The following is a 27,981-nucleotide window of genomic DNA, read 5'->3' as shown; positions in this document are numbered from 1 at the left end:
GAACGTAACGCTGCTGCAATAAAGAGTAACATAACACGCTCACACTTACAATAAGCAGGGGGGGAAAATGAGTCAAAATAAATAATGAATTACATATTTAGGAAGATTGCATTGTGATGCAGTGTATGCAGACTTAAAAAATGTTTTTAATGTGACTGGATAGGTAAAAATTACTCACCAAAACAGACGATTTCCATTGAGATCCATAGGAATACAGAATGTTAGGGAATACCAAGATGGCGGCGCAGTAGCTTCACTGTTGTGACATCAACAATCCAGTTATATATAGATCAGTGGTGCCCACCAATGTTCAAACCAAACCTGCGCCCTTGTTGGACACAATGAGTTGTGTAGGGTCTGGACTATTCAAAGTCAGCACATTAAGAGGAAAACTGTTACAATGAAATATATGAATTAGTCCTGCTGTGTTTTTGTGGTTTGGGTTTAGTTTGGTTCACTTGTGTTCTAGATTGTTCTCCAGAGGTGTACTAACCCCAAAGTGTTGCAGTGTCCTATTCATTGGTGTGAGTAAACTTTTGCTAATAACTTTATTCATTCGATTAATGTGTTTAAACAACCACAATTATAAAAATCATTGATGCTTCAGGCACAAATACACACAACAACTGAGTCAATGCAGGTTCATTTTTAATAGTCGAGGAATAAAGCTTAGGAATGTCACAGTTTTCATTAACAGGAGACATTGAATAAAGGGTGCTTAAAAAGGATGTGTGTGTTCCCCGTTCCCATTTGTTGCTACACATGCTTAAGTAAGGTGTGAGTACTGTTGTACATTTTTCATTTGTGTAAGTGCTAATGCATCATAATTCATCCCATGCTCAAACAAAACAAGGACCGTCTACTTGCTTAACACAAACAAAGGTTTTAATCTTTGCCGGCTATGTGTGGCTTTAAAAAACAAACAAAAACATCCAATTGAAAAATCTACAGGTACAACCCCTCCATCAGAACTTTGCTTGCAATTAGGTCAAAGTTTTGATTCCGGAATGAACACATACGTCTAATATATTACCATATATGCAAATGATATAGTGGACATCTGTGTTTCTTCCATATGGGTGATGGTCTAAATTTGAAACACACAAAGTATTTGAAAAGTATCACACAGATATTTTAGTTGGTAATTAAAGATTTAATGATTTCCAACTATTTGATGATTTTAATTAGATTTAGTAAATATCAGGAGTTTGTTTCTCCTGTTTAAATAATTGGTTATAAGTTTGACATGATATAAATGCACACACACACACAGACACACACACCACAGAACAAAATATAGTCAAGATCAGGAACAGGAAATGAGTTTGTAATTTTGTAATTAGCAAACAATGACAATAAAAGCCTCTAATAACTCTCTTCAAAGAACATTGCTTTCATATTGAAGGAGATTTATTTGGTTTCTTTCATGTGAATTCAGGGTTTATGATAGATAGATTTGTTAATATCAGTTTGGCATTTTCCTCTGAATACAGAGAACGCCTGACCATAATCTTTGGTTAGAATGGGTTCGAGATCTTTCAGACTCAGTTCCTGGAGTGTTCCGGTCTTGTCGTTCGGACCTTTATGAGCCTTCGACACCCACTTTTTAGAATTTTTGTCAAAGCAGCAAAAGGCATTCCAGAAGTACTTTGGTATGTTCACCCTTCTGTTCATTAGATTGCTAGGATTGCTCGGCACTGTTCCTGTCACGATGTACGCAATATGATTATTATCCAGTTGGCAGTTTGTATTCATGTAATTAAGAACAGCTCTCTCCATTTGATTCCACACCCCCTGTTGGAGTGCAGGTCCTGTGGAGCCGCATTGGTCAGGGTGAAGGTGGCAAACGCTGTGCACTGATCGTCTGCCTGAGACACGGGGTACAGGTGACCCTTGTCATATCCAGTTTTAACATAATCATCATTGACTGCTTGATTCTGACCCAAGTTTTTGACATTGCTTTCAGTGGTCATTTCAGGACTGCCGTTGATGTCGTCAAGCTGTAAAAAAATGTTTTCAGTTATTCATTGATGTAGGAAACACAAAACAGACAAACAAACCAACAATGTTCTGCAATCAATTGTAAAGACACTTGACATGTCCTAGTTAAAAGCCGCACGTCCCTCTCGCTCTTCAGACAGGTGCTTTTACATCGATGAATGTAGGACTCAGGGAATGCTGTCTTTAAACACATTAGCTGACCTATTTTCATTTCTGTAGTTTAGTTATAATTGTTTAATAGGCAGTTTGGGTGCGTTTTGTCTAACTATATGCAACGTTTTTGACATAGGAGGAGGGAGAGGATTGTGGGAACGGCGAGGATCATGGCAGTAGGGAGAAAGCGCACTAGTTTCAGGATTGGAGCAAAAGGACACCAGAAGGTGAAAACAATATTAAGATCTTTATGTTATTGTGAGGATGAAGAGGAAGGGTATGAGGGGGTGATAAAGGAGTGGGAGAAAAGGGGAATTATGAAGAGAAAGAACAAGTGGGGAGATAAAACCTCTTGAAATTGATAAATGGGTTTAAAGTGCAGTTGGGAATATTGAGAAGGGAGGTGATCTGTTGATAGTTTGGAAAACTGAAGTTCATATGAGGAAGTGACTTGAGTTAAAGTTGTTTGATAAAGTGAAGATGAAACAAAAGGAGTCCTTTATGGAGTGCCCAAAGATATCTCAGAGGAAGAAATAAAGAGTAAATGAAGAGATTTCAGATGTAAAACAGTTCATCCCAGTGCCGTTGAGATGCTTTAAGTGTCTGGGATATACCAGAGTATATACATGATGTGTGAAATAGGAAAGGTTAAGAATGATTAGGGCACTAGTAATAACATTGTTGTTTTTAGTTGTACAATGGAATTAGTTTAATTGATCAAGAGTTTTATAAATATATTTACTCCTTGCTGAGAAACCAGATACAGTGTGTGTCAGAGACATGGTTAAAAATATGTTGCTTTTAAAGTTCCTGAGTGCAGTGGATATCAAACTTCTACACACCCTTTCAAAATGTCTTGTGTTTGTTGCCTTAAAGGCTGAAATCAAGTGAAGATTTAATGGACATGAGTTGTGGGGCAGTGGTAAAAGGGATGGAAGGGTTACAGAAGTATGTATTGATTTTAGTAATTGAGTGATACTTAATTAGTCAAAAAGGATGTATGGAATATAAGCAGTGCAATGCCATGTGATTCTAGTTATTCCAGGTTTTGACTCATATCCTTAATTCTTTCCATCTTGATTAAGCACTCGCAATCGGGAATCCATGAAATATTTATCCTTGTTTATTAATTAACAGATTCGCATTTCTTCCATCTTTACAGTATACACTTATTCGTTGACTTACTTTGACAACTTTTTACTTAGTTGAGGATTACGATCAAAAGCTTGCATTATTCCACACTTCGTACACATACACCGTTCATGAACATGTGGAGAATAACCAAAAGACATTATCCAATAGCAAATTAAATATATACAATTGTATAGAATAAAGAAATAAACATTAAATATAAAGAACACAAATATTATAGTAATACATTTAAATAATATTAATCAGAAATATGTACATCAGTATTGATATTTCAATAAGTTCTAGTATAGCAGGAAAGTGTGAATGCTAATGAGTGATTGTTTTCTAATTGGTATTAGCAATTATATTAATAGAAGAGAAAGTAGTGCTATGTGGAATTTTAAGAAAGCAAATTGGTGTTTAAATGTGAGGAGGTTATCAATGAGTCACTAGTTTCAAGTGTATGTTTTTTGTGAAAAAGGGACTGAAGCAATTATTACAGTTTTTGCCCGTTGCTTGAACACTATAGACCCATGCTTAGACTAAAGTAACACAACTTGAAGCTTTTGTTACCATACCTCAAACACATGTACCCATACCTCAAACACATGTACCCATACCTCAAACAAAAGCGCTGCTTTGCACTCTAGTTGCAATTCTGCAACACACTTGGTCCTGCATACTACACTCTATTTCACATAAGACACTTCGTTCAAAAATTAAATCTCAGGGTGCCATTTGGAAAACACATGTATCCAAAATACAAAACACATCGGGTAATTGCAACCACTCAAATACACACCTGAAGGCACTTACTTGCAAAACTGAACACCAATCAGCCAGCTACAAAAAGCCCTCAGTTTAGCCATTTCAAGAACTTTGCAAGCATGGATGGAGGGATAGCAAGAGGCAGAGGAAGAGGAAGAGGAAGAGGAAGAGGAGGAGGAGGAGGAGGAGGAGGAGGACAAGGACGACAAGGACGACAAGGACAAGGACAAGGACAAGGACGACAAGGACAAGGACAAGGTCAAGGTCAGGTCGAAGAGGCCATGCATGGACCCCTATTTCTGATGATATAATAGCAACTTTGGTGGACCATGTCATCAACCATGAAACTGACTATGAGGGAAGCTGGGCAGAGAGTCCACCCACATCTAAGCCGCTTCACAGTGGCATCTGTAATAAGGACATTCCGACTACAGAACAGGTATGTCGTCACCTCTCTACCTTCTACTCTACTCAGATGGTATTTACAGCACTGTACTACAGTAGATCACATTACCACATCACGTGTACAGGGTATTGCAGGGTGCTAATGCTCCTTTTGCAGCCAAAGTGGTAGTTTTTGTGAAACATACCATGATTCAGGGGTGTTGGACTGGGGGTAAAACCAGTTCTGATTACCAGGGCCCCAAGGGGAGAGAGGGCCCTTGAAAAGTCTGGAATATATTTTATTTGGAACATGGGGGCCCATCAGGACTGCCTATACATAGGGCCCGGGATCTTGTGCTACGCCCCTGCCATGATTACTTACAGTATATTGAGATGTTTCAGTACAGTGGATGATACAGTATATACAGTAAAGTAGTGTAAGAAAAAGAAGCAAACCGATGACAATTTGTGGTTGTATTTCTCTAGAATGACTAGAAGACCTTCTGGGGGAGGACGCCAACGCCTGTTCACACAACAGCAGGACCTAGTGAATTTGAGTTAAATTCCCAGTGTAAATTATTCCGAGTGAATGGGTGTTGATTTGTGTGTTATTTTAACACTTGCAGTGCTGAAAAAGCTCTGTGGGGGGCGTCATTTCAAGGAGTCAGGAGTATACACTAATTTTGAGTTACTTTCCACATCTGGTTTTTTCGCGCTCATTGACGAGCGGGAGAATCACTCGTCTCTTCACTCTTCACTTACCGATTGGGATATTCGGCTTAAAAGGTAAGAACCACATTTATCAACTTATAAAGGCTGTTAACGTTAGTCGGTATTTAAACCATGTTTTAACGTTAAGTGGAGTGTGATGCGGTCGATTTGCAAACGTGTGGATTAAGTTAACGTGTGGTGGGGGTCGTCGTCGCTTTTTTAAATTTTTTTATTTAAATTAACGTTAGTTGATAGTTGAGAGAGAACATGTGTGAGAGGACATTTCTGTTAGGAATATTCGGTTAGAAGGGTGAGAACCACATTTATCAATTTATAGAATGTTAGTCTTAACGTTTGCAAATCGACAGTCAAATTAGGCTAGTTCAGCAACTGAAAAACTGTAAAATTACGCCAGCGCGTTTTAATATAACGTTAACAACATGTGCTTAACAGTGTTTGTAACGTTACATTTAAGAAAACCACTGTATGGTCAGTGTGCTTATAGTAACGTTTAATCAAAGTCATTTTATGTGGCGTCGTCGCATGTCTGTGCAGGGATAACGTTAATTCAAATTTTTCGTCGGCGCCAACATTTGTGCTGCCTCCGGCGCCAACGTTATTTGAGGTTCAGATTTAACTGTTTTTTTAATTGCAATAAACTGATAAAACTAAGCCGAAATACAAACATCGTGATGAAGATTTGTAAAACGTTTGAATTCATACTACGGTAGCCTATATCAGGTCCATCCGCAAGACAACAAGCAAACAACTTTTAAAATGTTTGTTCTCTAAATAGAGTTTTGGGCTATGGTGGATGCATGCAAGTGGTATGAACCCAAAATAAACTAATTCTGCCGTGATTTACTTTCTTAAATGGGTAAAACGTATGCCGAAGCCGCAACATCATGATCCAGATGAAAAAGAAAATCAGGTCTGTTCGCAAAATGACAACCAAACAACTTTTAATAATGCTTGGTTTCTGAATGAAGTTCAAAAAAGTTGCCAGGGCATCATGTTTCAAACCAGAATATTTTTTGAATTTGTTTCACTGCATATTAGCAATTTTCACTGCTTGTTTGCCACTTAAACATAAGCTAACATACCGGTATATCCTTGCAGTTAAGATTGAACCACTTCTCACTTTTTCTCCACTAGGTGCAGTTTCAGGATGTTACCATGTTGCTGAAGGTGAAATACCCTAGTGTCAAGAAGTACATCAAATTGCACTCAGGCTTCACCTATTCAGAATTCACCAGGGAAGGTAAATAGCCATCCTTTAAAGGCCAAACAAAATATGTAGCCACTTTTGCAACAAATCACAGTACATGATTATCTGTGGCTGACCTATTTAAATACTTTTGGCTGTATTTAACAGTTTATTAAAATGTTGTCATTTTATTTTAATTGCAGGGCTTTACTTTTAATGACAGTTCATAGTGTAATCATCAACATTAGTTAGTACATGGCAGTATACTTTTGCTGCAGATTCTTTAACATTTACAAGTCAAGGAAATAGAGTTAAGTAGGATGATTTAAAACTTGCTCCAGGTGACTTTATCTTGTTACATTCTCTCTTTTTATAGTCAAAAACAAGTTTGGGCTTCCTGATGAGGCTCAACTTGACATTTTTGATGAAACTGACACAGCAGTAGAGGAAGACATTCTTCTAGAGCTGTTGGAGGCCAATCCAGACATGTGCCTGACAGTACGTCAGTACAGCATTTCAGATGAAGGTAGGTGTCATTAAGAAAACCTGTGTTTATGGATGGGGCTCTTTGATGCAGCTGACATTGACCTTTCTTTATGGAACGAACAAGGCAGTGGGCAATGATGGAACAAGTTTGTTACTGATTACTAAAAATATCATCCAAATACTTTAGGGTAACTTAAAATGTTTATACTAAAATGGGTAAAGCCACAAAAAGTTAAGTTAATCAAATTCTCTCTTTTAAAGAATTTTCTCCTTTACCACCATCTTCAACACCATCTTCCCTCACGGATACCACATCCCTTTCTTCAAGTGACCGTGACCGTAGAGAACTGAGTATTCCCACAACAAGCAGAAATGTATCCAGCAAAGAACACATGAGCAGTTCTGCAACAAAGGCTTCCGTGTCAGAGGCGGCAAAGGAGGTAATTGAGAGCTGAAAACTTCTTATAATTGATGGTAAATCAAATTAAGGTGTCATGCTAAATTAAGATTATCAACAATTGAAGCATTTGGTTCCAAACTCTCTTTATCAAAGAAAATGCTATTACTTTGCCCCTTCCTAGATTTTTACCATACAGACATGTTGTGCTATGTTTTTTCTGATTTTATTTAATAGAAAGAATTGAACACTAAAACTTAAATTTCATTTTCCTGTTATGTGAGTAGATGGTAGAAAAGGCCTTGCTTAAGAAGCCTGGAGGAGAGGTTATTCTTGAAGAGTACAAGTCAGAAAATTCACTAATGCACCGCACTCGGAGACAGCTTGTTAATTGGCGAGTGATATGACTGAGAGACATGGGTAAGATTTAAAAAGGTTTTTATTACAAAGGAATTTAAAAAAAGGATGTAATCTTGTAATGATATAACTAATGTTTATTGTACTATATAAAGAGGAATTATTAAAGATTGACTTTCTTCACTCTATAGCAGGTTTCCTTCCCGTCAGCAGAAGGAGAAGTATGCCCTGGGAATTATTACTCTCTTTCCCTCACTGAAGGATCCTTTTTCTCCAAATGGCTATGTAAGTTTAAAACCTTAAGAAAACACAGCACCCAATTTACAGAAAAGGGCTTTGGTGTTGTAGTAATTTCATTATAAAGTAATTACAGTTGCTTATAAAAGTGAAAAGATTTGATAATTCAACAACAATATCGATAATAGTGCCCTGATTTGAAATTACTTGGGTTATAAGGATATTGCAAATTAATTTGAAAAAGAAAATCTATTAAATAAGTAATTGTTCTTTTGTTTCACAATGCTGCATCTGCACTTTCTGTAAGATCATTTTGTGATTTATTTGTGTTTATTCATTTAAATGTAACAGGAGCATTTCTATGATGGGGAAAAGGGCACTGGATATTTAGCATGGCGCCTCAAAACCATTTCCAGGACTGCAGGAAAACGGCCAGTCAAGGAAGCCTCGGTGTATCAACCACAAGGACCAAAGCGCCGAAGATCAGCAACCACACTGCCTGAGCAACTAGATGGAGATGCCTGCAGGGAGGCCATTTCATTTCTTGTTCACTCTCCTGATGAAGCAAGTGTATTTCAGAAGATGATGACATTTCAACATCGTCAGGACCTAGTGCATGACCCACAAAGAAGCACAGATGTCTTCAAAACATTTCCACGCTTTTTGGATGTTAAAGGACTGGTGAGTTGTATATTTCTTTTATTTAAACTTAAGTATTCAATAACCAGTGTTTTGTGGGATGTTAGCCATGAAAATACACAATCATTTATCTTCCTGGCTTATTTATTTACTGTATTGTTTTTTTCCAAAATCTTTATTTTGATTTAAACTGGTTTAATATACCACACACTGATATTAAAAAAAAAAATCACTAAGCGCACCAATGCACTGAGCTCTAGCCTCATATATATGCTTGTGTGTATAATCAACAGGTGAATCAAGAGTTCCTGCTGCTGTTTGGTGCTGAAATGGCCTCCAAGATGCTTGAGAAGGGGGACACCTCATTCAAGCCCAAGGTCATCAGAGAGGCCAAACAACTGACTCAGACAAATGAGCTGTGCCGACTTCTAAAAGCTGCTGAGAAACTCACAGAGAACGATGAAATGAGTAAGCTACACAGCATGTATGGTTCATAATACAAATTAGTTAGCTAGTTTTATCTTTTCCTATTAGACATTAATGCCTTGTTTTTCCTCCTGATAGACTGGGACAGTGACATCGCTTCTATGCTGCTGCTTCTCTATCTCTTGCCACCCTCAGCTGGACGGAAGAGGACCAAAATAAGTCCAAGTGATGCAGTGGACAAAATGGTGCACTTTCACATTTATATGTCTCATTTGTTAATATTCCATGAGAAGACCATTTTTTTTAGTTCTATGCACTTGCCAGCTTTTCCTGTCCATATTTTGCTTTTAAGTGCGTTCCTTCTAGAGATGTGACTGTGAGGAAGTTTTCCCAATGGTTAATCGACGTGTGACAACACCAATAATACCGGTATCACCAGGGGGTGGGGTGTAGCGGAGTTTTTCCCTCTTTTGCTCCTCGTTTTTAAATCACTAATTTTAAAGTGAAAGTAAAATGGGCACGGCCGCACAGGCGTTCATAACGGTCCTCATGTCTCTTGCTGAAGCTCAACTTTGAATGAATGAAAAGCCTGATCTCTTGAAAGTGCGTATCAATACCATGATTTTCTGTTTCTATGTAGGATTCTATTTATACAGAGAAATTACTTTTCCTGTGCATATGATCCGCACTTCTGGCGTACATATAATACTTCCTACCCCACACCCCTACCCATTGTGTATCATATGCAAGCAAAAAGTAATTTCAGTTTATAGATAGCACACCAAATGCAAACATAAACTGGTGCTGTAGATACGCAGTAGTAGGAGATCGTGTTGGAGCAAACTGAGAACGCTCGTTCCACGCACCGTTATAAATGCCTGTGCGGCCGTTACCATTTTACTTTCACTTTCAAATTAGCATCAATTCAGGGGTGGCAATTGCTTGAAAATTGGGTTAATTATTAAAGGATAAAGACAAACTTGCTAAATGGGCGCTTCCCACCATCATCTTGTCAGACCGTGAGGTGAAATCTGACTCTTGCTGCTGATCTTACTGTTATTACTGGCCAGTATGTCCCAGTTATTTAGGGGGACTGCTTTCACGTTGAACCAAATGATCGCAAATCACAGGGGCAGTTTACAAAGTCTATTACATTAACATGGACCAGCAAGTACCAGATTTACTTGAAGGTGTATACATTTATAATATATTTTTTCTTCTTTTAGTCATGCTGCAGCATCAATGAATATATGCAGGAAAGAGAGGGTAAACAACCGTACATCCTTGCAGTTGGCCGAACCCAGAAGAAGATTGATGCCTTCTACATCGCCGTTGACAAACAGCTCATCCCCTGCCAAGCCACCAGCTCATTGGGTGCTTTTGATGAACTGTTTAAATCCCACTACGTCTTTAACTTATCTTATGATGAGTCCCTGGTCCATTTCTACACTTTTCTGCAGACAACGGTCTACAACATTGATGTTACCACAACAGATGAGTCTCCAAGAGTTCGTGAGTTGCGGGCAAAACTTTTGAATAACATATGATTATGTTTAAATGTTTCATTTGTCAAGCAGTACATGCTACCAGCCAGTGCCTAATAACTCATTTGCGAATCGGGCACAGTTTCTATCCAAGCACCAGGTTTAAGTTAATTTGTGCACAAGATAATTGTAGGCGTCAGTTTTCAACATTTGCAGGTTTAAAAAAACATTTAGTTCATGTTCATAAGAGTTGTCAAAGTGGTGATGCAGAAACCTCAGAGTCATTTCAGGCTGATTTTCACATTTTACAAAATAGTACAGAAGTTGCAGGAACAAGTGTCGTGCAGAGCCCTGATGCTGGGTATTTTGACAACAATGGATCAGGCCAAAGTATCACAGAAAACACAAAACATATCTGTGCTACAATTGTTGCCAAACTCCATGGTAGTGGTATGGCAAATAGTGTAGTTTCATCAATTATTAGTGATTTGGAAGAACTTGCTGGTGGACTGCACTCCCAAGTTAAGCATGAAGTAATGTCTGCTGTGCCAAAAGATAACCCTGTAAGATCTTCATTGGAAAAGGGTTTCGAGAATTTTGAAAACCCATTTGTGAGTTTTAATACTGAAACTAAAAGAATGAAGTATTTCAATGAGAAATGGGGGATTGTGGAGCCAGTGCAAAAAATTTAGGAGTTCGATTTGATACAAGGCTAAATAAAAATACAGGTACTTATGATCAGGTCCCAGTAAAAGACACTTTTGTTTACATTCCAATCTTGGAAACTATTACATTTATCTGTCGCAATTCTTACATTTGTGAACTGCTTTCAAAGCCATGTGTATCAAAAGACAGATATGAAGACTTTAGTGATGGAAGTTATTTCAATTCACATCCATTGTTCTCAAAAACACACACCTTTACAAATTCAGCTTTACTATGATGACTTTGAGACTGCTAACCCACTGGGTTCAAAACGTGGTGTTCACAAAGTTGGTGCACTCTATTTTGTCCTCCGAAATCTTCCTCCAAAGTTAAACTCTGTATTGATGAACATCCATTTGGTTGCATTGTTTCATGCAGAAGATGTGAAAAAATATGGCTTTGATCCTATTTTACAGCCTCTGATTGATGACATCAAAATATTGGAGAGTCATGGCATTGAATTGCCTTTCCATCTGAAAAGGTCTATGGCACTATATGTCAGATAACTGGGGACAACTTGGGGATGCATGGTATAATGGGTTTTGTTGAGTCTTTCAGTGGACGTCACTTCTGTCGTTTGTGTTTGATTGAAAAAGATGAAGCTCAGAATGTTTACAAAGAGGATGACCCAAAGATAATCTTGCGTGGAAAAGAGCTTTTTGAAATGCACTGCAGCGAGTTGCAATCAGATCCACAAAAGCTGTGTGTGTTTGGTCTAAAGAAGAATTCAACTCTTAACAGCCTACAGTACTTTCATGTTTGCTACAACTTTTCTTTGGACATAATGCATGACATACTTGAAGGGGTGGCTCAGTATGAGATTAAGTTACTGTTTGAATATCTCTCTGAAAATGTTTTGGCAAAACCTGTTCTTTTGTCACGAATATACGCTTTTGACTATGGCTACTTGGAGCGCAAAAATCGCCCGACAAGGGTTAACTTGGACAGTATCAGCAATAATATAGGACTCAACTCTATTCAGACTGTTTGTCTGGTAAGAAACATTCCTTTGATTTTTGGTGACATTGTGCCAGAAGGGAACGAGAACTGGACTTTGCTGTTGCTCTTACTGCAGATAATTAACATAATATTCTCTCCATCTGTTACACTAGGCATGACTGTGCATTTGAAGCATTTAATAATGGAACATCATGAGTTGTTCAAACACTTGTATCCAAGTAGGAATCTGATTCCTAAACATCATTTTATGTTACATTACCCGTCTTGTATTCGAAAAATTGGACCATTAATACATATGTGGAGTATGAGATTCGAGGCAAAACACAGGGTTTTCAAGAGCACACTTAAAAACTTGAACATCACAGTATCACTTGCCAAAAAACATCAAATGTCCATAGCATCTAATTGGGAAACATCTCCTTTGAACCATGTTGAGTACGGACCTTTGAAAACATTTAATGTGGACAATGAGGAAAATGGTGAAATGTTTGCCCAAGCTCTGCCCGCTGAAGCAAAAGACATCTTCTCTACTAACTGGGTAAAGATCAGTGGGGTAGAGTACAGAGCCGGGTTAGTCATTTGCAGTAGCACAGAACAGGAAATGCCTGTTTTTTGCAGAATTAAAAAAATGCTTTTAGTCAACAGTGTGATCTACTTCATAGTGAACAAGCTTATGGTTGACCATTTTAATGAGCACTTTCATGCCTACAATGTGTTCGAAAGTGATGAAACGGATGTGATGAAAGCAGACTCTCTTCAAATTTATAAGCCTTTTGACTTACAAAGTGCTTATGGTAAAGATGATAGCCTTTACATTGTACCAATATTTTCTCTGTAAATGTGCATAGAGTTCAATTGTATGGTGCTTGGATATTTTGCCTTTATTAAAAAAAAAAGTTGAATTCTTTGTACGTTTATTTTTTCCTATAGTGAAAAGGCATTTTCAGAACATTGTATGTAACAACTATCTTGAATACACTAGTGTTATTATAACACAGAATGATTTAAATTAACACTTTTAAGAGTAAGGGAGTAACACGATTAAGAGTTAAAAATACTATTAAAGTGTGACTGAATGTTAGGAATTAACACCAAGGAATAACAAGTGTAGTGTAAAAATTACTCATAAATGTGTTAAGAAATAACACTCTGAGTGTTACATTTTTAACACTATTATGGAGTTAAAATATTATCACTATCCAAAGTGTTAATTTAACTCTGGACGGGTGAGAATTATATAAACTCTGTGAAAGTGTTAAATTTAACACTATGGGAGTTGAAATAACACTGACGTTTTTGCTGTGCAGACAATGTCATCCGTCTCCACCAGCTATGACAGAAAATACTTGCAAACAGGCAAGTGTTCAACAACATAAACCATGTGAGCATCACCACCATCAGACGCATCTTGGGAAAACACAACATCACCATGAAGCAGCTCTACAGGGTCCCATTTGAGAGGAACAGTGTCAGGGTCAAAGGACTTCCAGCTGAATATGTACGGGTAAGTGTAACTGTCCTTTACATTTACAATACAGTGTTGGTGAAATCCAGTAGCAGCTGAATATGTACCATATCAGTACCACATGGATCCATTCGGAGAGCTACACAGGTACCTGTGTGATGGGGTGAGGGTTCTGAATGTGTAGCACTGTAGTTTTTGTTACAGAGAATCTTGGTCATGGATGGAGCAGCACAGCCTCATGAATTCATTTTCATTGATGAAACTGGATTCGACCTGAGCAAAACAAGATGACGGGGTCGTAATGTAATTGGCCAAAGGGCAATTGTGCATGTCCCGGGGCAGCGCGGGGGAAATATCACATTGTGTGCCGCCATAAGCCTTCGAGGGCTTCTGCATTATCATGCAAAACTAGGTCCATACAATAGCCAACATATACTCACATTATTAGACGCTCTCCATAATATAGTTGTACAGAACAGACCAGATCAGGTTTGTGGTGTATGGGATAATGTCAGTTTCCATCGGGCTGCTCTGGTCCAGGCCTGGTTCACCAACAATTTGAAGTGGTATACTTGCCCCCTTACTCACCATTTTTAAACCCTATAGAGCCACGGTTGTCAAACAGGGGTACGTGGACTGATTTCAGGGGGTACGCGAAAAAAGATCTAAGGGACTGTTCGTTTTTTTATTTAAGGGGCTACCGGAGGAGTTTTGAGATCTGTAGTCAAAAAAGACTTGACCCTCCCTTCGCCAGCAATAATTTTTTCTATAACCCTCCAAAATGATTGTGAAAAAAGGCATGACCCTCCCCGATAATTTCTTCTGTACTGGTTTGCGCTTGGCAAAGATGTTCAGATAGCCATTGTATGTTTTTTTTACAACCAAACGACTAAACTCCTGCTTTGTCATCTTACTAGGGCTGTAACGATAGACCAAACCTACAATTCGGTTCGTATCACGATTTTTGATTTTAGATTTGAAAAAAATCATGTTTTCGGTGCTGATGCAGTGGTGACGCGTTCATGTAACATGCAAGGGTGGCGCTGCCAATAAAAAATCTAAAAGCTGCCACAAAGAACCGGCAAAAGTAATGATTATGAATGTCAAATATAGCAAGGAGACATTTTAATTGTTTATTAATAAACAAGTGTTTGTCAGTGTCGGCTGCAAAGATGATCGTTATGGACGTGATATTTGCAGTCAAAACTTGAAATATAAATTCTCAGAAAATGCATTTAATACTGAAACGTCTGTTTATATATCCATACTCCCTTAATAAAGCTCCAGACATTAGAAAAATATCAGTCTACACATGCGTTTTATATTTAGGCTAATATGAGGGAAATACACATGTGACGTGACACAAAAAATCTTTAACTTTTAGGTGGCAAAATATGTTTTAGTAATTCTATGAACTACACAGCGCAAAACAAAAGTAATACTACCCACTGGATGAGGGTCGGCCTCCACAGAGCTTAAAATATTATTTTTATTTAATTTTTCATGTTCGCATTTATGAGGAAAAAAACAATGTTACGGACGTGACAGTTCTCCGTTACGGACATGACCGCTCTGAAAGTGACTTTAAAACTTTCACAGAGACCTCAAACAGAAAGCACAAAGCCTTTCTTTAAAGTGAATTTCGTTTTTTATTAATTGTATCTTAATTTTAATCAATGTTTCATCAACCAATTGCCTGGATTTAATAAATAAGAAGTAAATATAAAATAGATCATCATGACACGGAGGCGCCGGCGCGTGAACTGGACTCTCGTCTAATAAATGAACCGAAACACAGCGTATAAGGTACTTGCCTCACAGGCCTGAGAAATATATAGAAAACTTGAAATGTCTACTTTTTAACAGAACAATTCAAAACGAAAGAAATCAGACTCTCTGCTTATGTAATCCGTAAATGTGCTTTTCTCTCTCTGACGCATTCACTATCGCGAGTCAACATCGCCAACTTCATTGCCCAATTTTAAAGAATTTATCCTCAACTAGTTTTTTGCCGTAGGTCTACGTATTTTATTATATTAACTTCTACTAATAGTAATTAAAAAATGTGGTAGCCCTACATTTAACACATCACACTCCACTGTTATGGTGGCAATTTCAGTAAATTTACTCACTAACATTGTTGTGGAAACACAATAAGAATGGAAACTAAAATATGGTAGTATCGTGCTACAGCGCACATTCTATCAGCTACAGTTCTGGGTCCTCAGTCCCAATACTATAAAACTCGACGTAGCCTACGTTCACTTCACATGTTAATGCAGCGGTAGAGTTACACTCACATGACACTGCACTTATTCGCAATCACAAAAGTTCATTATTTGCTCGTGCTTTAAAGCTTTTCCGGGTAAACATTTCATTGGTGTTCTGTTCTGACATGATCGCACTTTCTCTATTAACAAAATATTCGAGAGTGGAGACAGAGGGTAAAAATAGAGCTTTTATGATGATCTTTGCAATGATCTTTGCAGCCTGCTGCAGTGCTGATTACAGCTCTGCGTCATAATAAACGTTGCTATGACGACAGATATATACTGTCGCGCGCAAAACCGAGCGATTAAGACGTTGATGCCATTTGCTACAACGTATTTATGTGAGACTGGATTCTCAGCTTTGGTCTGCCTTAAGACCAAGTAGGTACAGACTGTTTGTGGAAAATGATCTAAGACTGAAACTGTCCCCAATTCGGCCTAACATCGCTGCATTATGTAAGAACATCCAGGCACATCCCTCACATTGATTAAACTGGTGATGTGGATGGAGAGGTCTATTCTGTGTGGTTTACTACAATTTAGTTTACTGTTTACTATTTAGTTTACTATTACTATTGTTAATGTGTTCTCTTTTTTATTATTATTTTACAACAGAGAAGTTAAGAAAATATACAACGTTATCATATGTGAAAAGCAATACTTATCAGTATGTAATAAGTTAACAAAATCTTTAATGAGATTTTGGATTTGTGTTGTAGGCCTATTGTGTGTGAGATTGGGTGCATATCCGTTTAAAATCATTATATTCAGCACATTTGTATCATATGTTGACTTTTGATGAGATTTGTATCATATTTATCATCACAGAAGCGATCTATCTACAGGAGTCTGCAGTTGTATGTAAGTGTGTTTATTTCATTGTTTTTAACGTTGTTATAGTGGTATTCATTGCTAGATCAGGTGCTGTTTGTTTACTGTCTGGAACGCGGGTCGCTTAGACGTGTGTTTGGTGTGTGTGCGCTATATTTGTGTTAACTTGTCCCATAGTATTCGCTGATAGAATTGTTAGACTTGTTTAAACTTGTCATGTAGGATTCGTTGCTAGATTTGCTTAGACTTCAGGTTGGTTATCCTGTGTGTGTGTAAAACTTTCGTCGTTTTAGTGTCTGCAAACAGTGCTTCACTGGTTTCAGAGTATTATTTATTGCTAAGTGCAGCATAATTTATTTGCGCTGTACAGAAGTTGCGTTTGTTCCCGCGCAACCCTGAGTTTCGGTTTCAGGTGACCACGTGACTAGCTTTGTTGTGCTAAGTAGCATTAAGGCGTGGCTGCTTTTTTCTACTGAACGGCTCGTAAAAGTGGTTATTTATTGGACTTAATACTGACGCGGAAGCGGCAGCGGAAGTGGTGGCCATCGTGTGAAGACCTACTTGGGTAAAGACCAGCGAGTCTACCTGTGCGAGTCCACCGAGCAAGGACACCGACAAGGCTCCACTCACCAAAGCACTTAAGTATTTTTCTATTCTATCTCTTTTCTTATTTTACTTATATATACATACTATCATGTCTAGTTCACTAATAACACATGCCTTCAAGCACATCCCTGTTATCTGTTGTAGACCGTTCACAAGATACAGATGCAAGACAAAACGCAACCCACACAACCTACGGCCGCTTTGCACTTCAACACCTGCTCCACTCTCGTTCTCAGTGGGACTCTGGAACTGCCAGTCTGCTGTGAACAAAGCTGCCTTCATTCCAGCTTTCGCCATGCAGTCCACCCTCAGCATCCTGGCACTGACAGAGACATGGATACATCCTGAGGATACAGCAACACCTGCTGCTCTCTCCAACTTCTCCTTCTCCCACACCCCTCGACATACTGGTAGGGGTGGGGGAACAGGTTTGCTCATTTATAATAACTGGACTTTTTCACCACATGCTTCACTATGTAACAATACATCTTTTGAATTCCATGCCATTACTACAATGCAACCCACAAATTTACATGTTGTTGTCATCTATCGCCCCCCAGGTCAGCTGACAAGCTTTTTTGAGGAATTGGATGTCCTGCTGTCCTCCTTGCCAGAGGATGGCAGGCCACTTGTGGTTCTTGGTGATTTCAACATACAAACCCCAGGCCATTGAACTGAATACTCTTCTGGCCTCATTTGACTTGGAAAGACTACACACTACAGCAACTCACAGGTCGGGCAACCAGCTGGACCTCATTTTTACACGTAACTGTACCACCTCTAATATTCTTGTTACACCTTTACATGTCTCTGATCACTACTTTGTTCAATTTAACATGATTCTCCCATCCATTGTAAAACCGACCCCACCTTTGGTTTCCTTTAGCCGTAACCTCCGTTCCCTCTCACCCTCTCGCCTTTCCACTGATGTCTCTGCCTCTCTTCCCACAATAAATGTATTTTCCATGCTTGATGTAAACACTGTCACAGACACTCTTAACTCTACTTTAACAACCTGTCTAGACAACATCTGTCCTCCCTCCTCTAGACCAGCACGGACTACACCACCCAGCCCCTGGCTGTCTGACGTCCTTCGTGAACATCGGACTGATCTCAGGGCAGCTGAGAGGAGATGGCGGAAATCTAAAGATCCAGCTGATCTAGGTAAATATCAGCTTCTGCTCGCAACTTTTTCAAATAACGTTAAAACTGCAAAAACTTCATATTACCAGACCAAGATCAACAGCACCACAGACACTCGTAGCTTGTTTAGAACATTCAACACACTTCTCTGCCCTCCCCCTCCACCACCTGACACATCACTGACAGCAGATATCTTCACCACATGTTTTACTATGAAGGTTACAGCCATCAGCAATACATTCACAGCACCACACCCTGTCAAACACCTGGCTCCTGTATGCAACCCTTCTTTCCCTATGTTCTCTCCTTTAACTGACACTGAGGTCTCTAAACTCCTCCTCTCCAACCACCCCACAACCTGTTCCCTTGACCCCATTCCATCACACCTTCTCCAGGCCATCTCTCCGTCCATCCTACCGGCACTTACACACATAATTAACACATCCCTTCTTGCAGGCACTTTTCCCACTACATTTAAGCAGGCTCGAGTAACCCCACTGCTGAAAAAACCTGCACTTAACCCCACACAGATAGAACACTACAGACCAGTCTCTCTCATCCCATTCATGGCAAAAACACTTGAAAGGGCAGTTTTCAATCAGATCTCCGCCTATCTCTCACAGAACAAGCTGCTGGATGACAATCAGTCAGGCTTCAAAAGTGGACACTCCACTGAGACTGCCCTGCTGTCTGTCATCGAGTCGCTGAGACAGGCGAGAGCTGAATCGAGATCATCCGTTCTGATTTTGCTGGACCTTTCTGCTGCCTTTGACACAGTCAACCATCAGATCCTACTCTCCACCCTCTCTAAACTGGGTATCACTGGAACTGTGCTTGACTGGTTCAACTCTTATCTCTCAGAAAGGTCCTTTGAGGTAGCATGGAGAGGGAAAGTATCCAAGCCACAAGTTACTTACTGGGGTACCTCAGGGATCAGTGCTTGGGCCACTTCTCTTCTCCATATACACAACATCACTGGGACCCTTCATCCAGTCACATGGTTTCTCTTACCACTGCTACGCTGATGACACGCAACTCTACTTGTCTTTCCAGCCCAACGACACCACAGTGACCGTTCGAATCGCTGCCTGTCTGGCAGACATCTCGGCCTGGATGAAGGAACACCACCTTCAACTCAACCCAGCCAAGACCGAACTCCTTGTCTTTCCAGCCAACCCGGCTGTTGAACACAACATCACAGTGCAGCTGGGTCCAACTACAGTTTCGCCTTCCAAAACGGTCAGAAATCTAGGGGTAACCATTGATGAGCTAAATTTCACAGACCACATTTCAAAAACTGCAAGATCTTGTAGATTTACACTCTACAATATCAGGAAGATAAGACCCTTCCTCTGTGTACATGCCACACAACTGCTCGTTCAGTCACTCGTCATAACTAGACTGGACTACTGTAACGCTCTCATTGCAGGCCTTCCTGCATGTGCTATTAGACCTCTCCAAATGATCCAGAATGCAGCAGCACGTCTGGTCTTTAATGAACCTAAGAGAACACGTTACACCACTCTTTGTCTCTCTCCACTGGCTGCCGGTTCATGCACGTTTTAAATTCAAGGCCCTGATGCTGCATACAGAACAGTCACTGGGTCTGCTCCAGCATACCTAAAACCATTAATGCAGAGCTACGTTCCCACCAGAAGCCTGCGGTCGGCTAAGGAACGTCGCCTTGTCGTACCAGAACAAAGAGGCACCAAAACACTTTCCCGGACTTTCAGTTTCATCATACCACGGTGGTGGAATGACCTTCCCAACTCAATCCGGGAAGCTAACTCACTCTCTATCTTCAAAAAACGGCTAAAAACACATCTTTTCCAAAAGCACTTAACCAGTCACTAAAAAAAATATATATATATAGATAGATAAATATATATATATATATATATATATATATATTTTTACATTTCTTGTTGCACTTAAATCTGTTTTGTGTACTATTATGATGATAGTGAAACTTTGTAATATGGCACTTTTTGTACCACTGTCTCCCTAAGATGATTCGCTGATGTTCTTCCTCTTTTGTAAGTCGCTTTGGATAAAAGCGTCTGCCAAATGAATAAATGTAAATGTAAAATATTTTTATGATTCTATTCACTATTCTCGACAAAATTGATAAAAATAAATATTATTAAATAAAAAAAACCTTGTTGTTAACAATTGGTGGTGTTGGGGGTACTCCGGAAGATCTATAATGTCTCAGGGGGTACATGCCTGTTAAAAGTTTGGGAACCACTGCTATAGAGGAATTCTTTTCGGCTTGGAGATGCGTGTATATGACCGCCAACCACATGTCCGCATGCCTCTTCTGCAGGCAATGGAACAGGCCTGCGGCGACATTCAGGTGACCGCAATCCATGGTTGGTTTCGACATGCAAGGGGATATTTTCCCCGGTGCCAAGCGGGAGAAGACATTGCTTGCGATGTCCTGTGGCCAGACCTCAACAGGCGGTTGAGCCCACGTATGCACAATTGTCATGATTTTCTGTGTTTACAGTATAGTGTTTTTTCTAATATCATTTTTTTTTTTTTTTGCTTTATCTGAATTCATGTTACTGCAGTGTACAGTGCTGCAATGTACAATATTGAGTAGGCCTATTTGCTTTTTTGGTTGTTTGAAAATGTGCCTCCTGAAAATATGCCTTCTGAATAAACAGTGAAAATCAAAGACTGCAGTGTTTTATATACAGTACACTAGTGTGATCCCCCTGATCTGAAAGTGTCTGCATATGATGCAAGTATGTGTCATTTTGTCATCAGAGTTACATTTTGACAAAGGAATGTTCAGTTTTGATAGTAGAGTTTCAATTTGACACAGATGTGAATGGTATATTTCCCAATGTTGTGTCATGTTTACTTGTGTGCAGAGTTTTGGCACACTGAGCCAAGTTTTAAACCTAGGAAGGTGATGAGTAATCCTGTGCCTTGGTGAAGCAAGGAATGTGAGGTTGCAGTAAAGTATAGAAATAGGGCATTGATTAAAGTTAAAAAGAGTGTGAAAAAAGAAGGCCATAGCACAAAGGGTTTTAAAAAGGGAAAAGAAGATTTGGTTTTTAATCTGGTATGGAAGATTGATATTTGTGGCCGGTGCTGGGGGTGGGTAGGTGTTTCATATATATATATATATATATACTTAGAGACACAGCACTGGCAAAGGACGTCATATTATATAAATATCTATATTTCCGCCTACTCAGTTTAAGCTGATATCCAGTTAAAAAAGCCATTAAAACAAAGACAGAGTGTGAGAGTGAGAGCGGGGGCGTCATAAGCGGTGTGCAAGGAAGCGGAAGCGCGGCAAGAGGGCGGGGGTCCATGTTAGGCTAAAAACAAACCCTAGCCGGCCAGCTCTCCCATCTGTCCTGCTCTCAAATCTTTGCTCCCTAGACAATAAAATGGACTACATCCGACTCCAGCAGACTATGCAGAGTGAGTTTAGAGACTACAGTGTCTTTGTTTTCACGGAGACGTGGCTCAGCGACAGAGTTCCGGACACCTCCTTTCAGCTAGACGGGCTCGCCTCGTTTCGTGCCGATAGAAATGCAGCTCTGTGCGGTAAGACTCGTGGTGGTGGCTTTTGTGTTTACATCAACACGGAATGGTGCAAGAACTCAATGCTAGTCTCTAGCTACTGCTCATCGCATGTGACCGTTAGATGCAGAACTTTATATTTACCACAGGAATTCACTGCTGTTCACCACAACAACCTGAGACTTCGCCTTCAGAGCAGGTGACAAGGCTGCCCTAAGAACAGCGAGGGCCAAGCTGTCCCGGGCAATCAGAGAGGCAAAGCGCGCACACGCCCAGAGAATCCACAGTCACTTCTAGGACAGCGGCAACACGCAGCATATGTGGCAGGGCACCAAGGCCATCACCAAATAAAGGACAACATCAGATACCTGTGACAAAGATGCCTCCCTTCTAGATATGCTGAATTAATTTTACACTAGGTTTGAAGTGCAGAACGACGTGATGGCGAGGAAGACCATCCCTCCTCCCAACGACCAGGTGCTCTGTTTTACCACGGCTGATGTGAGGAAAACTCTATGTAGAGTCAACCCACGGAAGGCTGCTGGACCAGACAAAATTCCTGGAAGAATGCTCAGGGGATGTGCAAACCAGCTGGCAGATGTTCTTACTGACATCTTCAACATCTCTCTGAGCAGCACCATCGTTTTAACATGCTTCAAGGCCACCACCATCATCCCCAGGCCAAAGAATTCATCAGTGTCCTGCCTCAACGAATACCGTCCAGTCACACTCACACCCATCATCATGAAGTGCTTTGAGAGGCTCGTCATGAGGCACATTAAGACCCAGCTGCCCCCCTCACTAGACTCACAGCATATCATCCAAACCGTTCAATAGACAACGCCATATCTCCCACCCTCCATCTGGCTCTCACCCACCTAGACAATAAGGACTCATACGTTCGCTCAGCATTTAACACAATCATTCCTCAGCACTTGATTGGAAAGCTGAACCTGCTGGGCCTGGACACCTCCCTCTGCAACTGGATCCTGGAGTTCCTGACTGGGAGACCTCAGTCAGTCCGGATCGGGAACAGCATCTCCACCACCACCACACTGAGCTCTGGGGCCCCCCAGGGCTGTGTGCTCAGTCCACTGCTGTTCACTCTGCTGACTCACGACTGTGCAGCAATGCACAGCTCGAATCACATCATCAAGTTCGCCGATGACACGACCGTGGTGGGTCTCATCAGCAAGAACGACGAGTTCGAGCACGGTCAACCTACATTTACAAGACCTTAGCGCAGAGGGAACACCCTAGAGGAGGTGGCAGACCATCCTCTTGTGGCTCTGGCCAGGCCCCTCACAAACGAGTGCACACGAAACAGCCCTGAGAACTCCAGGCAGCAGTTAATCCACCCCTACACTGTCCCACAGCTCCAGTTCTGGCAACAGTGCACCAGCAACATCTGGGTGAGCAAAAATATATTCACTGATATATTCACGGTGACTTGTTTTCTACAGTGGACCTGACAGATGCCTACGTTCATGTTCTAATCTGTCCAGTTCACAGAAAGAATCTACAATTTGCATTTCAGAGCAGGGTCTATGAGTTTTGTGTTCTGCCATTTGGCCTGTTTCTAGCTCCTCAAAACATTTTGAAGTGTATGGAGGCAATTTTAGATCCCTTGCAGGTTCAAGGCATCCGTCTGCTGAACTATCTGGATGACTGGCACCTCTGCGTGCAGCCAAAGGAGCAGGTGGCACAGCACACAATGATGGATACAGACCATCTCCAGCAGCTAGGTCTGAAGGGGAAATCAGAGAAGAGCCGCCTCAAGCCAACAGACCGAATTCTTGGGTCTGCATCTAGACTCGGTGTCTATGGAAGTGACCCTGTAGACACAGACCCTGTAGCCTCATTGGACCATTGTCTCTCCCTATTCAAGTTGAGAGAATCAGTCAGCATAGAGCGGTGTCGGCGCATGCTGGGGTTGATGGCTGGCGCCTCGCAATCATTTCCTTTTGGGCTTACTACACCAGAGACCACTACAGTCCTGGTTCAATGCCTTCGTGTTGCATCCGCGGAGAGACAAACGTCACAGGTTAAGGGTATCCTGAACCTGCTGGGAAGTGCTATGCTGGTGGACAGTTCCTTTGAACATCTGCCAGGGTGTATGATTTTGTCCCATCTTTCGAAGGTAGTGAAACATCTGATGGTTGAATGTGCTAGATATAGGGAAGTGGGTTGCTTCATAGAACATTGCAAATGCTGGGGTTGCTTCATAGAAAGAACTTTTCATTCTGCTTACTTTGGTAAGCCTGATTGCATCACCTACTTTTCTGTGTATTTTTATGTTAGCTTCTTTGTGGATTTACATTTTCATCAATAATACCTTAAGATGGCGCCACAGACGGCTGCCTCGATGTGTGCGTGTGCACGTTGTTTTGTTTTGTGTTTTACACCCAAACAAATTCCTTGTATGCGTAAAAAACTTACTTGGCAATAAAGCTTTTTCTGATTCTGATTCTGATTTAATCATTTGGCAGATGCTTTAATCCAAAGCACACTTTGTTGTGTAATTTGTAGGGCAAGGCTGGGTGGCATATTGATTCCATGTCCCTGTTGTGTTTGCCTAAGGTAAATATCGTTTCATACTTTGGTACATTATTGTAATGCAGTTAAAGTACAGTTTGATTCCGGTTTTGAAATGGAAGTGTAGCGGGTTGTTTGTGTTTTAATTGTAGTCTTTTATAATGGTAATGCAGTCAAGCACAGAATGATTGAGAGGCTTCAAATACTATGAATGTATTTGGTAAATAAAGACTTTAAAGACGTGCAATGAAAGACAGCTATGTAGTTCTTTATTTTGCATTTATATGTGTATAGGCACAGCGTCTGAAGGCTTCAGGGGTATATGTTGGTATTTAACTTTATTGCTGAGCTGATGTTAATTGTGAGCGCTGTTTTCGCTGGGTTTTGTTTTCATATTGTTTTCACTTACCGAGTATTCACTGAAAGAGATTTAAATTTATGTTTGCTTTCACTGGTATTGTGTTTTGGAATTTATATTGTTGCATTATTTTCATTATATTCTGATTGTGTTTTGTTTGATATATATCAATATATAAAATAGATGCTGCTGCTCACTGCACATTGACCCCATGTTACAGTAATGCTATAAGACTAGGGTAGTTTTTGTACTGACGCTAAGGATTTCTCTCTTGCTTTACTACACATTAGTATTAACTTGTTACTGTAATATAATTACAGTAAATACTGATTGGACTTTGGGGCTCGTTGCATCAGGATAAATGTGCATTTGAATATGTAGTCCACCTATTAGGCAGCTAATACTGTGATGCACTTATTGCATATTGAGATTGCTGCTATAAATATTTATATGAGATTATTGATCATTGCACCTTGTAGTTGCACACTGAGGCTGTGTGTGTGTGTGTGTGTGTGTGTGTGAGAGAGTATTTTAATGTGTATAATTATAACATCTTGCTATTTTGCGTATGTGATTTTGCTGCTATACGTAAAGAAATAATTGATTTATATACAATTATTGCACTTTCCTACTTTACACACTGAAGCTGCTTTCTTATAGTAGGTTTGGATCTTTAAATAAGAGTTCTGCTATAACTCATGTATTTTGCACTTTAGTTATAGATGAACTGTCGGTGTGGTAAAGGAATGACTAAATACTATTTGATATTGGATATTTCACATGTTACACCAACCTAGTTTTTTCCCTTTATGAGCACTTAAACACTATTGAACACTGACACCAAATTCATGTCTATTAAATAGCACAAATTGTGTATAACTATTGTTTTATAGTCTCGAGTCTTATTACATCAATCTAATTAATATTACTGTATTTGTTATGTATTTGATACCTTTTGAATTTGTATTCATCCATTTCCCTTGTATTTTTGAACTGCATATATGTGAATCTGTGTGCGGTTTCAGTGTTCAATTGTGTTTAAATACTTAATGCTCAGAACCAGTGTTTGTATTACTGTACATCTGTATTCTAGTATTTACTGTCGCTGTACTTTTTAATGTTGACTGTTGTCTGTGGCTGGATTGTAATGTTTTAATTTAAAAGAATGTGAGGTTCTTTATCTCAGAGATAAATCAAACTGATGAAAAACACTCACCCTGGGTTCAATGAGCCAGCTGTTCTTTCTGCTGCACTTCTGAATGCCTGTGAAGGTAAATGCGGAGTACACCGGGATCCTGTGAGCTGTGTCATAAAGAGTCGCAAACTGATAGAGGTTTTGGTATCTCTGACAGATCTTCTGGTAACGATCATGACCATTCGTCACTTGTGTAAATATCGTTGGAGTGACAGCCTTTCCATTTTGATCTTTCCAAAAAAACTGAGGACATGTTGAGAAAGATGTCACCACTGCAGTCAGAGCCAGCACAGGTAGAGTGAGCAGAAGAAACAACCCACACACAAACCCCATCCTCTCTCTCTCGCTCTATCTCTCTCTCTCACACACTCTTTGTCTGTCTGTCTGTCTGTCTGTCTGTCTGTCTATCTTTCTCTGTTTCTCTGTCTGTCTCTGTCTCTCTGTCTGTCTAAAGAGTGAATGGAAGCTGAAAGTTAGAAGCCAGGGTCTCTTTAAACCCTTCATGAAATGAGCTGTATATATACTTTGGTCAGCCCAGACACAGGAACACTGAGAGCGCTCCCATTGGCCCACAAGGATGCAGATTTTGCATGACATCACTCATCTGTTTCAAGGAAGAAAATAATTTGTTTAAAAGAAACTGAGGACATTCAAATATGAAAGATGTAACGTCAAATAACTAGAAGAATGAGCCCTCAAATGAAATGCACAAGTGTCTCAATTGTTTGCCTCATGGATTAAATTTCATTATATCATCGCAGGTTTGAACAAAGGTACTGTTTTAAAGCTGATTTTTCAACCAGCTCATTTGTGGAGTTGCATTAGCATGGTTTAGGTCATATTTAGCAGACCACTACCACTTTGTCTGTGTAAATGAGGAATTGTCAAACCAAACAAAAGTAAAATATGGAGTGCCACAGGGATCAGTTTTAGGGCCTCTGCTTTTCTCCTTGTATATGCTTCCCTTGGGAGATATTATCAGGAATAGTGGAATAAGTTTCCACAGAATTGCATCTATGTGAACTTCTGCAGTTAATACAAGATGGTCTTCGAAGACATTAATCATTAATCTTACAGTTCAAACAACATTGATGTTTAAACACTGACCCTTAACACTTACTTAGTTTAATAATTTTAAACCATGATTTTAACTATACATAAATAATATTGTCATTAAATTAATGATGTTGGTCAGAGGGGACTGGCCCCCACAGTGAGTCTGGTTTAGGCTTAGGGTGGGGTTAGTCAGAGGGAACTGGCCCCCACAGTGAGTCTGGTTTAGGCTTAGGGTGGGGTTAGTCAGAGGGAACTGGCCCCCACAGTGAGTCTGGTTTAGGCTTAGGGTGGGGTTAGTCAGAGGGAACTGGCCCCCACAGTGAGTCTGGTTTAGGGTTAGGGTGGGGTTAGTCAGAGGGAACTGGCCCCCACAGTGAGTCTGGTTTAGGCTTAGGGTGGGGTTAGTCAGAGGGAACTGGCCCCCACAGTGAGTCTGGTTTAGGGTTAGGGTGGGGTTACTCAGAGGGAACTGGCCCCCACAGTGAGTCTGGTTTAGGGTTAGGGTGGGGTTAGTCAGAGGGGAACTGGTCCCCACAGTGAATCTGGTTTAGGGTTAGGGTGGGGTTAGTCAGAGGGGAACTGGCCCCCACAGTGAGTCTGGTTTAGGGTTAGGGTGGGGTTAGTCAGAGGGGAACTGGACCCCACAGTGAGTCTGGTTTAGGGTTAGGGTGGGGTTTGTCAGAGGGAACTGGCCCCCACAGTGAGTCTGGTTTAGGGTTAGGGTGGGGGTTAGTCAGAGGGAACATGCCCCCATAGTGAGTCTGGATTAGGGTTAGGGTGGGGTTAGTCAGAGGGGAACTGGCCCCCACAGTGAGTCTGGTTTAGGGTTAGGGTGGGGGTTGTCAGAGGGGAACTGGCCCCCACAGTGAATCTGGTTTAGGGTTAGGGTTGGGGTTAGTCAGAGGGGAACTGGCCCCCACAGTGAGACTTGTT

General features: G+C 40.3%; 2 protein-coding genes across 4 annotated transcripts; one reads left to right on the top strand and one right to left on the bottom strand.

Annotated features, from left to right (window-relative positions):
• Positions 1-638: 638 nt before the first annotated feature.
• On the bottom strand, positions 639-26,473 carry LOC127649538 (endonuclease domain-containing 1 protein-like). Its single transcript, XM_052134696.1, has 2 exons — positions 26,014-26,473; positions 639-2,000 (listed from the first exon to the last, which is right to left on the bottom strand). Exons 1-2 carry the CDS (start codon positions 26,323-26,325, stop codon positions 1,752-1,754), a joined length of 561 nt encoding a protein of 186 aa, XP_051990656.1. The 5' UTR covers positions 26,326-26,473; the 3' UTR covers positions 639-1,751.
• Positions 7,524-21,096, top strand: LOC127649537 (uncharacterized). 3 transcript variants are annotated; one of them, XM_052134694.1, is made up of 12 exons: positions 7,524-7,658; positions 7,787-7,880; positions 8,184-8,513; positions 8,765-8,939; positions 9,036-9,142; positions 10,124-10,409; positions 13,354-13,550; positions 13,704-17,254; positions 17,363-17,646; positions 17,779-17,951; positions 18,267-18,382; positions 19,415-21,096. In XM_052134694.1, the coding sequence occupies exons 1-7, from the start codon at positions 7,642-7,644 to the stop codon at positions 13,380-13,382; spliced, it is 1,038 nt and encodes a 345-aa protein (XP_051990654.1). In that variant the 5' UTR covers positions 7,524-7,641; the 3' UTR covers positions 13,383-13,550; positions 13,704-17,254; positions 17,363-17,646; positions 17,779-17,951; positions 18,267-18,382; positions 19,415-21,096. The 3 variants fall into 3 exon arrangements, with proteins under 3 accessions (XP_051990654.1, XP_051990653.1, XP_051990655.1); XM_052134693.1 differs by having other exon boundaries at positions 13,354-17,254; XM_052134695.1 differs by having other exon boundaries at positions 13,354-17,254; positions 17,779-17,983.
• Positions 26,474-27,981: the final 1,508 nt, after the last annotated feature.

Source organism: Xyrauchen texanus, chromosome 9 (genome assembly GCF_025860055.1).
Source record: "Xyrauchen texanus isolate HMW12.3.18 chromosome 9, RBS_HiC_50CHRs, whole genome shotgun sequence".
NCBI classification, from domain to species: Eukaryota; Metazoa; Chordata; class Actinopteri; order Cypriniformes; family Catostomidae; genus Xyrauchen; species Xyrauchen texanus.
This window is presented reverse-complemented; position numbering and strand designations above follow the sequence as displayed.

Coding starts and splice junctions, on each gene's coding strand:
- LOC127649537 (XM_052134694.1), top strand. Junction 8,514..8,764: donor TTTTGGATGTTAAAGGACTG/GTGAGTTGTATA, acceptor TATAATCAACAG/GTGAATCAAGAGTTCCTGCT. Junction 8,940..9,035: donor CACAGAGAACGATGAAATGA/GTAAGCTACACA, acceptor TCCTCCTGATAG/ACTGGGACAGTGACATCGCT.
- LOC127649538 (XM_052134696.1), bottom strand. CDS start 26,325: ATGGGGTTTGTGTGTGGGTTGTTTCTTCTGCTCACTCTACCTGTGCTG. Junction 2,001..26,013: donor GCTGGCTCATTGAACCCAGG/GTGAGTGTTTTT, acceptor ATTTTTTTACAG/CTTGACGACATCAACGGCAG.